The 15,817-nt window shown below is 44.7% G+C and overlaps 1 protein-coding gene across 1 annotated transcript in view; it reads right to left on the reverse strand.

Annotated features, from left to right (window-relative positions):
• The window catches only part of ASTN2 (astrotactin 2), a 614,159-nt gene that overhangs the window by 343,938 nt on the left and 254,404 nt on the right, over window positions 1-15,817 (reverse strand). The window contains exon 8 of the mRNA XM_024762620.1: window positions 15,558-15,708. Coding sequence (XP_024618388.1) covers window positions 15,558-15,708 — 151 coding nt within the window. The remainder of the gene's footprint in view (window positions 1-15,557; window positions 15,709-15,817) is intronic.

The raw sequence follows: 15,817 nt of genomic DNA on the forward strand, positions 1-15,817 counted from the left end.
TTCCCAGGGAGGTCAGGTGATAGGTTCTGATAGTCAGTGGCACCTGAGCTGGGGAACCATGGAGAAGGTTATTCTAGAGGGAGCGGCTTGAGAACATAGCTTGCAGCTCACTCCTACAGCCTGGGCATCCTTCTGGCGGGAGTCATCAAGACTTCTGCAACTCTGGAGCCCCCCAGGGCCCTGCGTGGATTCGGTGCTCAGTCCAGCAAATGCTTATTCAAAGCCTGCTGTCCTCCAGGCCATCACATCTACAAAACCTTAGCCCCAGCTCTCAAGGAGCATCTATTCCAAAGGGCGGGGTGGGGGGCATGGGGAGAGAAATAAGTGCACACATTCTTACAGTCCTCGTGGTTTTCTATATGGTACAGAGAAGTACCGAGAACTCACAGAAGGGGGTCCAGGGAACCCTCTCCCAAGAAAATCTGCCAGGAGTCCTGACGAATGTCTATTCAGTAACTGTTTAGTGATGATAATAAATAGCCTTTGTATAGCTCATTAATAATAATAATAGCTAACACTTAATAGTGCTTACCGTGTGCCAGGCACTGTTCTCAATGTGTTATGAATATTAATTCTTACTCTTAACTCCAGCCTGATGGTGCAGGTACACGACTCTCCTTATTTTTCAGAGAAGGAAAATGAGGCACAGACAACTTTTGTCACTTGTCCCAAGGCCACAGGGCAAGTAAGTGGCAGAGCTGAGATATCAAGTCTCGCTATGCTGCCTTTCACATGTGCGTTAAGGTTTCTAAAGTACTTTTCCATTCATTATATTGTGTTAACTTCATGGGACTGCAAGATAGAGACTCAGATGCCAGTTGGAAGGAGAGGACCCTGAGGTGTGAGATGTCCAAGGACTTGCCAAGGTCACACGGTGAGCAGGTGTGGGGTGGAGCGTAGGCTCATACACTGAGCTCAGGTCTGTACCATCCCAACGCTGCGCCTGCTGGGCTGACAGCGAGACGCCCCCCCGCCCCCCACCTGTGAAGAAGCCCCTCTTGTCAAGGTCGGGGCTGTAATTGCTGACACCTGGGTTTAGGCACTTTGTGGTTTCAGGGCACAGGGAGGGAAATGGGCATTGATGGTGCTCTCCCCACATGCCAGACACACTGCCAGGGTATAGTATCTTATCCAATCTCCACCACTACTCAGAAAAGGATGTACTATTATTTTCACCACTCACAAATGGGAAACAGGCTTGGAGAAGAGAGATGGCTTTTGCCAGGTCTACACTATAGATGCTTGCATTTCTTTTAGTTTTCAGAAGCCTCCTGTCCTCTTTCCTCTGTGAGTGGCACAGAGCAAAAGGGCGTTTTGACAAGGTATGCTTGCTTCAGACCTGTGTACAAGGGGGCACTTGAGGAAAATGGCCTTGGACATGATCTGAGCACTTAGTTTGGAGCCAGGTCCCATTTTAAGCCGTGAACATGCATTAACTCATCTCTTCCTCGGTGGTGGAAACTATTATCATGCACACTTAGATAGGGAAAATGAGGCCCAGTGAGGTTCGTTAACTTGTCCAAGGTCACATCGCCAGTAAGTGGGTGGCAGAGACAGAAAATCTAGCACCAGGGTCTGTTTCCTTAACCCTATGGTTGTACTTCTTTATACAATGACCATGAAAGATAGGTACTATTACATAACGCCTTTTTCGATACTGGGAGACTAAAACAAAGAGGTTTAAGGCAACCTGTCCCAATACTACACGGTAAGTGGCAGAGTCAGGATTTAAACCCACAGGGCTTGACTCCAAAGAATCCCCTCTTATCCACCCCTATGCCTCGTCAAGAGCAAGACATCCCAGGGCCACAGCCAGGTCCTTGATAGGACAGGCTGGACATGCGGACTTTTCAGTACCTGCTGGGTTTCACTGGCTGGTTTCCCTTCCCCATCCTTTGTAACTAAAAACTCAATTTGCAGCTAAAGGCTGTGTCCTCACACTGCACCTCCTCATTGATCACCCGGACTCTGCGTGAAGAATGATTTTATAAGCTAGTTGGCTTTGAAACGCAGGGAGTAGCAGCCATTGAACATATGCTTCTGTGGGTATATATTTATTCAGCGTATGTTGAGTGTAATTTTGGGCAGTTTGCATATTTTATTTTTTTTGTGTGTCGCAGAGAGCAAAAAGAGAAAGGAGGAAAAAAGTCCACCCCAGAATGGAGACAGATGTCATATATGTTGGACCCTGAGGTTCCCCAATCCAACGTTTCGGGAATGGAGGTGGGCGGATGGGAATTTACAAGCGCTGAGAACTAAGCGTCAGCTCTGATGCTCTCACATCCCTGCCACCCACAGCAGGGCACTAAGCATCCAGTCCCACGGCAGCATCCTTCAAGACTTTAATTTCACAACCTCCCCAGTGGTCTGTCTGACTCTGTCCTCTAGCTACTGTTTACCGAGTACTAAATATCACCCAGACTCTGGGCTAAGCACACACCATTCCAATCCCACTGAACTATCCCCTCATCCCACGTTGTAGTGCAGAGCTGTGCAGGTGAGAACACTGACATTTCGTTGTCCAATGTCATCAACTACGGCAACACGGATCTGTGCTCCAGGAAGACCATCTGCCCACCAGTGCTCTCAACTTTTCCATCAAGGTTACCAGAGCCCCTCAGATTCAGGTTCTGATCCCAATGCCGCCCATTCCCATCCGAGGGACACTGGGGACACCACCTCTTTTCCTGAGCTGGTTTCCACACTCTCAGCATGGGGATGGTGCTAGCATTTGGCTGGGGTGCTGTGAGGATTCCAAGATCTAAAGTTACACTTACAAGCAGCTTAAGAGACATTTGTTCTTTTTCTCTCTCTAACCCCATCCCCTGCCTAAAATCTTTTCCTCTCACCCAGGATGAACCCAGGATGTAACATTTTAAAGTATGCCCTAGGAAAAGCCTGCAAGGTTTTGGACCAGCTGGAAAAAAGAAAACGAATATGTTCATATGGGTGCCAAAGATTCAAAGGACAGGAAGCAACAGCCTAGGCCAGAGTCTACAGCAGAGGGAATCATTAGGAGGACGTTTATTGCGTGTTTGGGCCGTAAGGAAGCATCCACGTGTGATTCATGCTGGTAGGACCAGAGCATCAATTTTTAGCCAGGTAAACAGATTGTGAGCTTTTTGCTGCCAAGACACAGTTCATTGCTGTAACTTTGCAGCCTAACGGAGTGTCCTACATATAGTAGGTACTTGGAGGTTACATTGTAAATGCAGCTAAAGTTTGAATAAAACTGTGAACCAGCTGATAGCCAATTCTGGCCTCAACCAAAGAAGAATATCAGTTTTACCTAGCTTAATGAGATGTGTTGAATGCTAGGTCATCCACCACCAACGATCAAAAGAATAAAATAAATTGTTCTATGTATACATAGGTGTGAAAACTATAAAGAAAATATAAAGGGCCTGATTAACATGAAGGTCTAGAGGGGAAGAGGAGCTAAAACGGGAAACAGAGAAACAGTGGGTGTGTTAGGGGAGGGCTTGTGGAATGCAGGCGATATTCTAATTCTTGACCTGGGTGATGGGTAGATGGGTATTACTTAATTACTACTGATGAAACGGCACGTAATGTTTTACCCATTTTTCCACGTCTATTATATTTCACAATAAAATTGCTAAATTATATTATGCAAAATTTTCTGTTATGCAAAAATGTCTATTATGCTAAAATTTCTATCATGTAGAAAAGCTACTAAAAGGCAATATTGAAATGTTAATGGTGATTATTGGAGGTGGTATAACTATGGGTGATATTTTTCTTCATTTTCCTCCCTCTGTATTCTAAACATTCTTAATATGTGCATACAATAATTTAATAATTGAAACAAATAAGTTTTTAATTGAGATGCCTCATTATCCAAACGAGGCAACAACAGAATCATGGAGGTTGGTTACAACACTCCTGCCTGAAATTCCACCCTGTGGAGAACCCCATCTTCTCCCTAAGGTTTACTGTGTACGAAAGAACAACTCTCCAAGGGAGGGTGGGGAAGGGTACAAGTTCCAGTGGCTGTTGCATAGGCAGATCTTTGGGTTGTTTCCTCTAGGGACGCAAGCACAGCTTTGATTTACAGACCGTTGCAGGGAAGGAAAGAGCCCCAGAGAGAATCAAGTTAAAGTCTCTGAGTTTGTAGAAAGCATAAGGGGTTTAGCTAAGAACGCACAGTAAGTAGAGCCACATTGAGACAGAGGATCATATTACAACCTAGGTCTATACCATCCCCAGGACAGTGGGCTCCTGAAATCACCTTTCCTTTCAACGATGGTGAAAAAAAATGCTTCACTCAGTGGAAGCCAGAAGAGGATCCCAGGTCCCTAGCTCACCAAGCTCCTCTCTATACAATTGGTACTGGCCCTGGCAAGTGAGGTTACATAACTGTGTCTGGCTGGTACCCAGCTATTCAAACTGGGCTCAGCCAACAACATTGTAAGGCACAAGGGCCATTCTTAGTTTATGGACAGACAAGATAACAAAGGCTCAGATACATTCGGCAATTTGCCCAAAGTCACCCAACTTCCCAGTGAAAGGGATGTGATTTGAACCCAAGCCTGTATCACAGCCAAGTCTGCTCTTTCCTCTGGACTGGAATTCTGATTAACTAGCCCACTTCCCAAGAAACATATATAACTCTATCCGGGTGCTATTTTCTCAGTGAGTAGAAAGGCTGATTGTTTTATGAAACATTCTCACTGTTTGCTCCCTCAACACTAAAAGGTTTCATGATCGTGGCTGGTGGCAGGAGTCCAGTTATTCTTTTTCCTGTGCTCCAAACAGTTTGCCATCCCTGGACAACTTTTATGGTCTCCAAGAGTATCTGGGCTGGTGGGGGAAGACTTATGAAGGCAGGGCTCAGGAAGAAGCTGGAGAATACAGGAAAGCAAAGATAACTTTTCAAATTAACAACAATAATGATGATGACATCATTTCTCATCCACTTATCCCAAGACCCATGATACAAGATAAAAGAATGATGATAAAAAATAAAAGAAGGATACTACATGTGTGGAAGAGAGAGGGTCCTAGATTGGAATTCAGGACACCTGGGTTCAAGACAAGCATTGCTCTTATGTTTTCTGGCCTCAGTTTGCTCTTTTTTTTTTTTTTTTTTCGGTACGCGGGCCTCTCACTGCTGTGGCCTCTCCCGTTGCGGAGCACAGGTTCCGGATGCGCTTCCCGGACCGGGGCACGAACCCGCGTCCCCTGCATCGGCAGGCAGACTCTCAACCACTGCGCCACCAGGGAAGCCCACTCATATTAATTTTTGACATAAGGAAAAGGGTTTATATACGGTTAAGATCAAATTAGGGAGCCAGTTTAAAAAGAAGAAAGGGAAATGCTCTTTGAAAAGCATATGTAAATACATGCAGTTCTGACATATAAAGTTACCCCAAAAGGACACGACTGTATACTTTTTACGCTTCCATTTAAAAACTTACACGTATAAATTCTTATTTATTTTTGCATATGCATGGGGGAAAATGTATAGGAAGATATATATATATAACCCAAAGTGTGGCACAGTTATCTCTAAAGTAAGTGATAAAGAGGACCTTGTTTTGTTTTTTTTTCTTTATACATTTCATCAGTGTTTGAATTGGTTTTATTTGATTTTACAATGAGCATGAGTTACTTAAAAGAAAACTAAAAAAAAATAAAAAGAAGATTGAAAACTGGATGGGGTAAAATACCTTATAAATGCCAAAATTCTATTACTATAATTAAGACAAACACAATTATTAAAGGTTTCCATTTCAGAGCTAAGAAAAAGCTAATTATCAGCATTCCAACAGCTATGGAATCCTTCCTCACAAGCACTCAGCATGGCCACTAAGAACTTTGCAGTCACTGCCTCTGAGCCCCCTCATGTCCTCAACGAGATGACAGCCCTGCTGCCTCATTTACTCTTGTCTGCACCATTCCTCTGCTTTGGGACTCTCTTCCACATGCATTTTTGCACAATTCACCAGGCTCTACTTCCTAACGTATTACTTTTATTCTATCACTCCCTTCTTCAAGGGCCCATTTGGCCCAACACCCTTGAGTTGGATGCAGAACAAAACCAAACCAAACACCCTTGAGTCGGATACAGCACCCAAAACAGGAGAAGGTTAGAAAACCAGAGACAGCTCCTCCTTTTTATTTTAATCCATCCCATACCTTCACCAAAATCATGGAGCAAGAATGCAATTTGAAACCGTCCTTACAGACTTCTAGAAAAAAATAAAACACAGAAGGAGCCTTCTGCCCAAAGATGCTCAGAGCACATTGTTTATAATAAAGTTGGAACACTCAAAATGTCCAACAATAAGACAAAAATAAATGATGGAATATTCCTGTCCACAGAAATCAGGCAAGCACTACAAATGATGTCTATGAAGAATCTGCCTCGGTTAAGGATGAGAGTTCTGGCATCAGGATGCGTGGCTGAAATCCTCTGCTCGAGAATTTAAGAGCTGTGTGAACCTGAGTTATTTATGTTCTCCCTGCCTCAGTTTTCCCACCTATAAGGAAAGGGACAAGAAGGAGACCATGTCAGGGGCTCTGGACATACCGAGCACTCAGACAATTTGAGCTCTCATCATCACTGCCACCACCATCCTCATCATCCCTACGTGAGACATCAGATAATAATAATAATAGTGATGATGCTTCATGCCTACTTAGAGCCAGGTGCTGGCCCACTGTGTATGCATTATCTCAGTGAGTCTTAACAGCAGCTTTGCCAGGTATTATTATCCCATTTTACTCAACAGGAACCCAAGACTCAGAGGCCTTAAGTAATCTGTCCCAAGGTCACACGGCTAGTGAGTGACAGAGCAAGTTTTGGGCCCAGGTTTCTCTGATGCCAGAAACTGTGACCTCCTGAAGGCAGAGGTGATGGTAGGAGGAAATACATTCTCTCTCGTGGTACCTTCCTAAGGTGAAAAGGTGTTTGATGCAGGTGCATGAAACACAATTAAAATGTCAATGATGACTCCAGAGGTCTTACAAAAGGGAAGCAAAGGGATGGAGATGCCCACCCCACCGCCCCCAACCATTCCTCTCTCTGTGTTTGTTTTCCCCACCAGCCAATGAGTCAAGCCCTGGCCTCCATCCCATGCTGCCTGTCCCTGCCCTCAGATCTTTCCAATGCTAGAATCACTGCCCTCTGGGAACATATGTCATGAGATTTCAGGGCCCTTAGCAATTCCTCGGGCCCTCCCCAGGCTGGTCCCAAGCTTCCTCTCTGGGTCCAGCATGCGGTCCACACAGATGGCCACCGCCTTCCTGAAGGGATTTATTCCAGCTTGCAGCCAACAGGTGGCAGAACCAGGACTGAAGCTTCTATCCCCTGCCTCCAATTTGAGGCTCTTTTCCTCCACACCATCCTTCTGGGAAGCAAAGGGTAAAACCCATCACTTTGGAAGGGTGGGGGCTGTTCCTTGACTTTAACAGATAATGACTTCCACACAATAAAACCAGCTTACCAGAAATACCATCAGACCCAGCAAATCTGGGTCCCAAATAAATAAAATGAGGGGGAAAAAATAGAGACAGCTTCAAATGTCATGGGAGGAATAATGTTTAATGTCATAAAAGGGTGCACAGGCTTTAAGAGAATGCCACACATTATAATCTTGGAAACCCCAAACTGCATCCCCCTCATCCCCATATGCGGAAGGGAGGAGGGCTTTATTTGAAGTTCACAAAGAAAAGATGCAAAGGCACAGCTCCCAACTGAAAGAGAACACCCTTCCTTTTCACCTCCCAAAGTCTGAGCCTTGTGTACAGGCACTGAGTCAAGAGGCATGGCTCCAATTTCCTTCTTTGGAAACTTCCTTCACCTGCCTCTCCCTTTTTCCAATACTCACTCCCTTTTTCTTCCTCCAGATCTCCTGGATACGTACGAGGAAGAAGGAACCCTGGACATTGATGGAGCGTGGGGAGAAGGAAGTGTCCCCTCCTTGTATGCTCACTGACATGGGGACATTTGCTTTATCCTTGAGGAACTACCCTCAGCCTCTGGAAATTGCATCTGATGAGGTAAGAGAGTAGCTCTGGATTTAGATAGACCTGGGTTTGAATTTATGCTCTGGTCAAATTTCTCATGCTTTCTGAATCCCTTTTTCCACGGACAAGACAGGAGTAGTAATCATGCCCATCTCATCAGGCAGCTATGAGGATTCACTGTGATGACACATTTTAAGCACTTATCCCAGGGCCTGGTCTGTAATTAGCACTCAAACACTCTCTAGATGAATCTCCATCAGTGAGACTATCATTGATATATTTGATAGCAATGATTTCTTCATTAATTAATGCCATCGGTACTAGTATTACTGATAAAGGTGCATATAGAAAATTCTCTGTCTGGATAAAGAAGATGTGGTATATATATACAACAGAATATTACTCAGCCATAAAAAGGAACAAAATTGGGTCATTTGTAGAGATGTGGATGGACCTAGAGACTGTCATACAGAGTGAAGTAAGTCAGAAAGAGAAAAACAAATATCATATATTAATAAATATATGTGGAATCTAGAAAAATGGTACAGATGAACCAGTTTGCAAGGGAGAAATAGAGACACAGATGTAGAGAACAAACGTATGGATGCAAAGGGGGGAAAGTGGTGGGAGACGGTGGTGGTGGGATGAATTGGGAGAGTGGGATTGACATGTATACACTAATATGTATAAAACAGATAACTAATAAAACTGATTTAAAGAAAGGCAAGTGTCTCCTTGAAGCCATTAAAGAAGAGGTTCTTTACACGCACCACACCATATACGCATATGGTACCTTCTGGGCAGTGTATATTGTTGAGACAAACAATAATAAAATGATTTGTCAAACAAAAAAAAGAAAAGAAAAGTATCTGTCTATGGACCTGTTTGAGCAGAAGGCACTTTGATGAGGATACCATATAAAAGATGCTTCAGGGCTTCCCTGGTGGCGCAGTGGTTGAGAGTCCGTCTGCCGATGCAGGGGATGCGGGTTCGTGCCCCGGTCCGGGAAGATCCCACATTGCCGTGGAGTGTCTGGGCCCGTGAGCCATGGCCGCTGGGCCTGCGCGTCCAGAGCTTGTGCTCCGCAGCGGGAGAGGCCACAACAGTGAGAGGCCCGCGTACCGCAAAAAAAATGCTTCACCCTTTAAATCCTGCTTCCCAGACCAAGCATCTCTGAAAGAGTCTGCATAAAGATGCTTTGCCTCTTGACTGCATGTTTATGAAGATGTTTAATAAGAAAAATGTGACAAGCGTCATTCCTCCTATTTTGGACCCTGGCAAAACCTATCCTGCTTGTACCATGAATCCATCACACCCCCTTGTCGCTGACCTGCAGGGACGGAGAGTCCATTTCTGGGGAGGAAGACCCACTTGGCAGGGCCCAGACCCCACCATGGCTCAGCCCTGCTCTGCCCATACAGAAGGGCAGGAAGCTAGGCACACTGGGGTGGACTTCCCAGTCAGCAGGGCCTGGGCTGTGTTTCAAAGTGATTTCTCACTCTTCTGATTCCCATCACTTGTGCTCCCCGCTCTTCTTGAGTTTTGTTTCCTTTCATTACAGTCCAGTTGAGTCACTGAAAGGGGAAAACATGAGGAATGGAAAGAAGCAGCCTCCCTCTCCCTAACTGAACCAGATGTCAGTCTTTGTTTCCCTGAGTGGTGCCAAAGAGGGGCCTGACCTATACTAAATGAAAATTTGTAACTTTACTCATCTTGGCTTTTTAAAAGGCAGCATTTTTTGTTGCCTCTCAGCATTTCAAGGGCAATCAGGGGTCTTCTGGTCCTTCCTAATACCTGGGAGGCCAGATGGCTTTCTAGGTCAAAGTGGGGAAAAAAAAAGAGGGAGAAGAGGAAGTGGGAACGTGGTTGGGTGACTTGCAGGGGGTGGGGTAGAGTGGGATTGGTCTGGAATTCAGAGGCAGGGCTGGAAACTGACATTAGACACACCTCCTAAAAGACACCATCACTCTATAGGGTCCAGCAAGTGTATAAATCTCTGTACCTCTTTCAGTCCTAAATTTCTATGAAGGCTCCTAGCACAGTCCTTTTTCCCCACACTCCTTTGTGCTCTTCCCCATACTCCCGTTCCCAACCAGACAGTTTCATTTTTTCTCATGTGTAAAGTGGAGATAATCATAAAACCTAGCTCATAGGATGACTGTGAGAATTAAATTGGTTAAAATAAGCAAATCACTTAGAATCATGTCTGGCACGCAGTCACTGTGAGGATGGTTGCTCTTACAGTACTAGTTTTTCTCTTTTGTAAAATGGATACAATAATACCCATCTAGGGGGGTGGTTATAAGCACTGAACTGCCATGAACATAAGTGAAATGGCACACAGTAGGTGCTCAATGAGTGTTGGTTCTCTCCCACATCCCCTCCCTTCCCTCTGGTGCTCATATCAGCCCTGATGGATATTCTTGTGCAGAGATACAAAGTGACCTATTCATGTGAAGGTCACGCTGCAGCCCTGCCGAAGTCCACCTTGCCTTCTGAACTAGCTTATAAAACAAGGCAGGGCTGTTGTTCTTGTATCCTCTGTTACATTCACAGTGCTGGATACAGTGTTGCCAAGTCAATATTTGGACTGCTACAGTGGCAACGATGATGCTAAAAGACCATGACCTAGGAAGGTACAACTGCATGGAAGGAGTTTTGTGATCAAATCTTGATTCTATTACTGCTTCCCTCCATGAACTTGAGTGACTCCCGCATCTTTCTAGCCCTTTGTTTTCCTGTCTGTATAGTGGGAGAGGTGCTGGCTTGGTTAGAAGATCTCCAGGGCCCCTTCCTGGTCTGTGAGTCCAAGCTGCAGGAAAATAGGTAGATTAAAGATGGCTACTCCTCTCATGGACAAGTGAAGTCCAGTTCATTTCCCTTGAATCTGAGCTGAAATCAATGACCTGTTTGACCAATAGATTGTGGTAGAAATGATGTTTTGGAACTTCTGAGGCTAGATGCTAAGAAGACGTACAGCTTCTGCCTAGGCTCTTGGAGCACTTGATCTTGGGATATTTCCTTTGCAAATCCAGCCTCCATGGCATGAGAAGCCCAAGCCAAATGGAGACACCATGGGCAAGTGCTCTAGAGATGGACCCAGCTGAGGTCTAACAGAGCCAGGATCAGCTGTAAGCCACACCAGCCCCAGAACCAGACATGTAAGTGAAGGGGTCCTCTGGAAAGCAAATCCTCCAACTACAGATACACTACCTGCCATGGACCAGAGACAAATCACCCAGCTGAGCCCTTTGCATATTCCTGACCCACAACACTGTGAGCAAAACAAACTAGTTGTTTTAAGCCAGAGTTTGTTTTTTTTTAACTCATTCTTTTCTTAATGTAATTAATTTTTCAAATTACTAACATTCTCTAAAAATCAGGTATGATCTTCATACAGTCATATTTTTAAAAAATGAGAACTATAAACTGTGTTCTAGATAACCACTGTTCAATAGAACTTCTCTTTTTAATTTTTATGTTATATCAGAGTATACTTGATTTACAGTGTGCGATTTTCAGGTGTACAGCAAAGTGATATCCATATATATGACATATATATGATTTTTTTCCAGATTTTTTTCCCATTTAGTTTATTACAGAATATTGAGTAGAGTTCCCTGTGTTATACAGTAGATCCTTGTTGATCATCTATTTTATATATAGTGGTGTATATATGTTAATCCCCAACTCCTAATTTATCCCTCCCCTGCCCCACCTTTCCCCTCTGGTAACCATAAATTTGTTTTCTAAGTCTGTGAGTCTATTTCTGTTTTGTAAATAAGTTCATTTGTATCATTTCTTTAGATTCCATATATAAATAATACCATATGATATTTGTCTTTCTCTGTCTGACCTACTTCACTCAGCATGAGTAGGTCCATCCCTGTTGCCGCAAATCAGGTTTATTACACAATAACAGAAAATTGGAACACTGACGGTGAGCTGTGAATTGACATTTCTAAAGGGGCTAAGGAGGATACGTTTTGATCACCAGATTGTCTGGGGTTGAGTCCAATAAAAGTTTCCTTCTGGAGCTGGGAAAACCAGGATAACACAAGGGAACAGTGGCAGTGAAATGCTTCAGGGGGCAGCAGCTACTCAGAGGCGGTGGGCACATCGTCCACAGGGTATCATCATGATTAAATGCTTACGGTTTTCTTTGGTTTTGCCCTCTATCTTGATTAGAATTTTGCAATGTTTACACGGCCACACAGAATAAATGGAACCATAGCTGACTCTTCAAGCTGTGCGTTGCTGACATCATTATGTTTGTCACGTTTAGACCACTTCTAGTAGATAACTTTTTCTTTTCACTCTTTAGCACATTGAAGGGGAACACAAGACTCCCTCCCTCCCTCTTTTGATGCTTCATTCACTTTTACTTTCACTATCCCTGGTCAAGAGGTGAGGGTCTCCCTGGAAATAATTAAGAATCAAAATAACAGGATAATTTTTTATATATTATCTCCAGGACCAACCTCCCTTCCCATATTATTGCTCACCTGCATTAGTGTTCTGCTCTTGTAACAAATTACCACGCACATGGCAGTTTAAGAAACACAAATTTATCTTGCAGGGCTACAGGTTAGAAGTAGAAAAAAAGCCTGGTGCACTAAATTCAAGGTCTCAACAAGGCTACATTCCTTTTCTAGAGGCTCTAGTTGGGGGGGCGGGGATCCATTTCCTTGCCTCATCCAACTTTTACAGACTTTCCTTAACTTATAACCCCCTTCCTCCGTCTTCAAAGCCAGCAATGCGGCATCGCTCTGAATTCCTCTGCTGCCTCCCTCTTCCATATTTAAGGACTTTGGTTGTGTTGGGCTCATCCAGATAACTCAAGATAATCTTTCTCTTCAAAATTCAGCTTATTAGCATCTAAATCCATATGTGGATTGAATTCTCCTTTGTCATGGAAAGTAACATATTCACAGGTTCTAGGCAGTAGAATGTGGACATCCTTGGGGGTCCATTATTCTGCCTACCACACATCCTATGACCCTCCCCAATTTGGGCAGCTGCATGCCTGAGGACCCATTATCCCAGGAGCAGGTTAGCACAGCAGAATCAGAGCACCAAGCAAGAGAAGGACATTTTTTTTTTTTTTAATTTTGGGTTTCAGAAGTTGAGGTCTAATTAGAAGGAATAATGATAATAGTAATAATAGGGAGAATCTGTGATCTGTTAGAGAAGTGGCTTCCCTCCCACCCATAAAGACTACTTGATCTGGGGGGAAGACAGCAATGTTGGAAGTCAAGCAAGATGACCTTGTTAAAGAGACCCTGTCTCTATTCCCACTACGCTAATGACACGGGTGGTTGGAAAGGACGAGGGCTGTAGAAAATCAGGTGGGTTTGAAGGATCTGAAGGCAAAGGGGGGTCTGTGTCTCACCTGCCGGATAGTGTCCAGTAGATGGTAAATGTGGTCGAGTGCTCTGCCATGAAAGCTTCCATCTACAAATGCCTTCATGGTCTGTCTGGATTAAGAGGGCTTCGGCCAGCTCCCCTCAGACCCTCATGTCCTGAGGGTTGTGTAGAAGAGCTGCTGGACATTCCTCATTTCCTCAATAGGGTGGGTAAGCTATCTAATGGTTAAAACCAGATGGCCTCAAATGACGAGTGGTGGGGATGAAGAGAACCAGCAGCAGATGCCAGGATGGACCATGCACCTATAAATCAGGTGGAACAGGGAGGTCCTGGCTTATGCCAAAAAGGAAAGAGAGTGATGGACAAGGGCCAGATGAGACAGCAGGTACTAGAGTTGAGAGGTGATGGGCAAGCATCAAGCATCCCCTCACTCCCATGCCTTACAAGTACCTCAGTCCCCTTGAACTTAGACATTCAGGAAGTGGTAGGAGGCAGCACACCTAAACTGACTAGAATTACGTTTCCACTGCCAATGGGTGGAGCAGAAAATAAATAAAATTCAGTTGTAGAAGCACTATAGGAAATTAAATACACGGTGCTCTTGAATTTCTGTGGCCCCAAATATCGTATCATATCCCCTACATAAATACATCAGTAGCTGTGGCTTTCATCATATCACACACAAATGGCACTGGGTAAATCTCAAACAATTTCCAGTTACATTCTTTGGTTTTTCAGAAAACCTGTGAGTTCAAGAGCTATTGCTCTCTTTGAAAGATTAAGAAACTGAGGCTAATGAGGTCAACACATTTTAAAGCTCACCAATGACCAAGTCAGGGCGTAAGCCCACTTCACTCAGACCAGCCTTCTTTCCAAGGTTCTCTGTTGCTGTCCCTTCTCAGCTCCTCAGGAAAGCAGCCCAAAGTGGCTCTAACACGGAGAGTATTGGAGACATGTTCTTGGGCCTCCATCCTGCCCCCTTGTGGTGAGACCTTGGAAAGTCACTCTGCTTCCCACATTGGTGGCAAGTATATTCAGGAACAACAACTAATTAGCTCCATTTGGCTCTAGGGGAGAATGAAGTAAAGTGATGGCAAGGTTGGAAAGGGGCCAGATCAAGAAGGCACTGAATACCCGGCTAAGGTGTTCAGCTTGTAGGACAATGTTTCCCAAGTGTGCTTCCAACACACTCCCATGTCTCACACATATACACACTCATTACATTGTTACAAATTCAGATTCCTGGGACAGAAACCCGTCTATAGAATCAAAATTTCTAGTGTGGAACCTGGAATGTGCATTTTAAACAAGCACCCTTGGTCATTCCTATAAAACAAATCATCCAGTTAAGGACCCTCTTCTATAAGCAACAATGATCCTCACATATCTTCTTCTGTGTCCTTATCCCACATTTGATATTAAAGCTCCATGCAAACAAGGCCACCCCCGCCCCATGGCTTTGCCTTGGCCATCCCCACTCTTTTCCTAATGTACGTTGACCCATCTTTTGAAGACAGTTAAGACACCAACTTCTCCAGGAAGCCTTCTACAAACCTTAGGTCTCAGCTGAAACTTCTCTTCTGCACAGGTGACATGTTCCCCACTGAGCGCACAGAAATAAGGCAGGCCCTACCTCACTCTCAACTGGACTGTAAGCTTCCTGGAAGGCTAAACCCCAGTGTGAATACACTGGGGAGGGCTAAGGCCCCAACTCATTTCCATTCTGAGCACCTTTATACATGATCCTATCCAGAGGTGTTTCTGGAGATTTGTAAACAGAATTCCTCAGAGGTGTTCATTGTTCTACCTGGGGATTGAGAGCGACCACACCCTCAGACCCTTAATCCAATTAAGAGCTTGCAGCGGACTGGTGGATCTTGTACCGGTGGGGCGGGGCAGGGCAGGGGCAAGGCCTGGGGTGTTGGTGAACCAGAGGCCAGGAGCTCTCAAGGACCTACCTACTGGGTACTGATGCTCTAATATCTCATTTCATGCCTCCAACACTTCCAGGAGGTAAGTTTAATTATCCCGCTTTGCAGATGAGGAAACCAAGGCAGCCTGGTGTGTTGAAGGCCACAGAGGTAGGTGCTATGAGTAGCGTGATCTCCCTTGACCAGCTGCCCCTCACAGGGAGGGGCCTCTAGCATGTAGCCTTGGCACCTGGGCCGGCACCACGTTCACAGGCCAATGGCACTTACCACACATCCTGAGGTGTCCACCTGGCGGTCAGACACACACTTGAAGTTTCGAGTACAGCCCCCATTGTTCCGAGAGCAGTCACGGACGGGCCCAAAGGAGGACAGCAGGTCATTGATGGTTTCAAAGTATGTGGACAGCATGGCTTCTTCCCTTGGAGAGAAAGGAGATGGTTAAATTCCAGAGACATCTGTATCATCGGTTTCCAAATAATTTTAATGTGCATTTATTACTTTTGAGCTCATCATTTATTATACTCACA

The sequence above is a fragment of the Neophocaena asiaeorientalis genome, unplaced genomic scaffold (assembly GCF_003031525.2).
Source record: "Neophocaena asiaeorientalis asiaeorientalis breed wild unplaced genomic scaffold, Neophocaena_asiaeorientalis_V1.1 scaffold78, whole genome shotgun sequence".
NCBI classification, from domain to species: domain Eukaryota; kingdom Metazoa; phylum Chordata; class Mammalia; order Artiodactyla; family Phocoenidae; genus Neophocaena; species Neophocaena asiaeorientalis.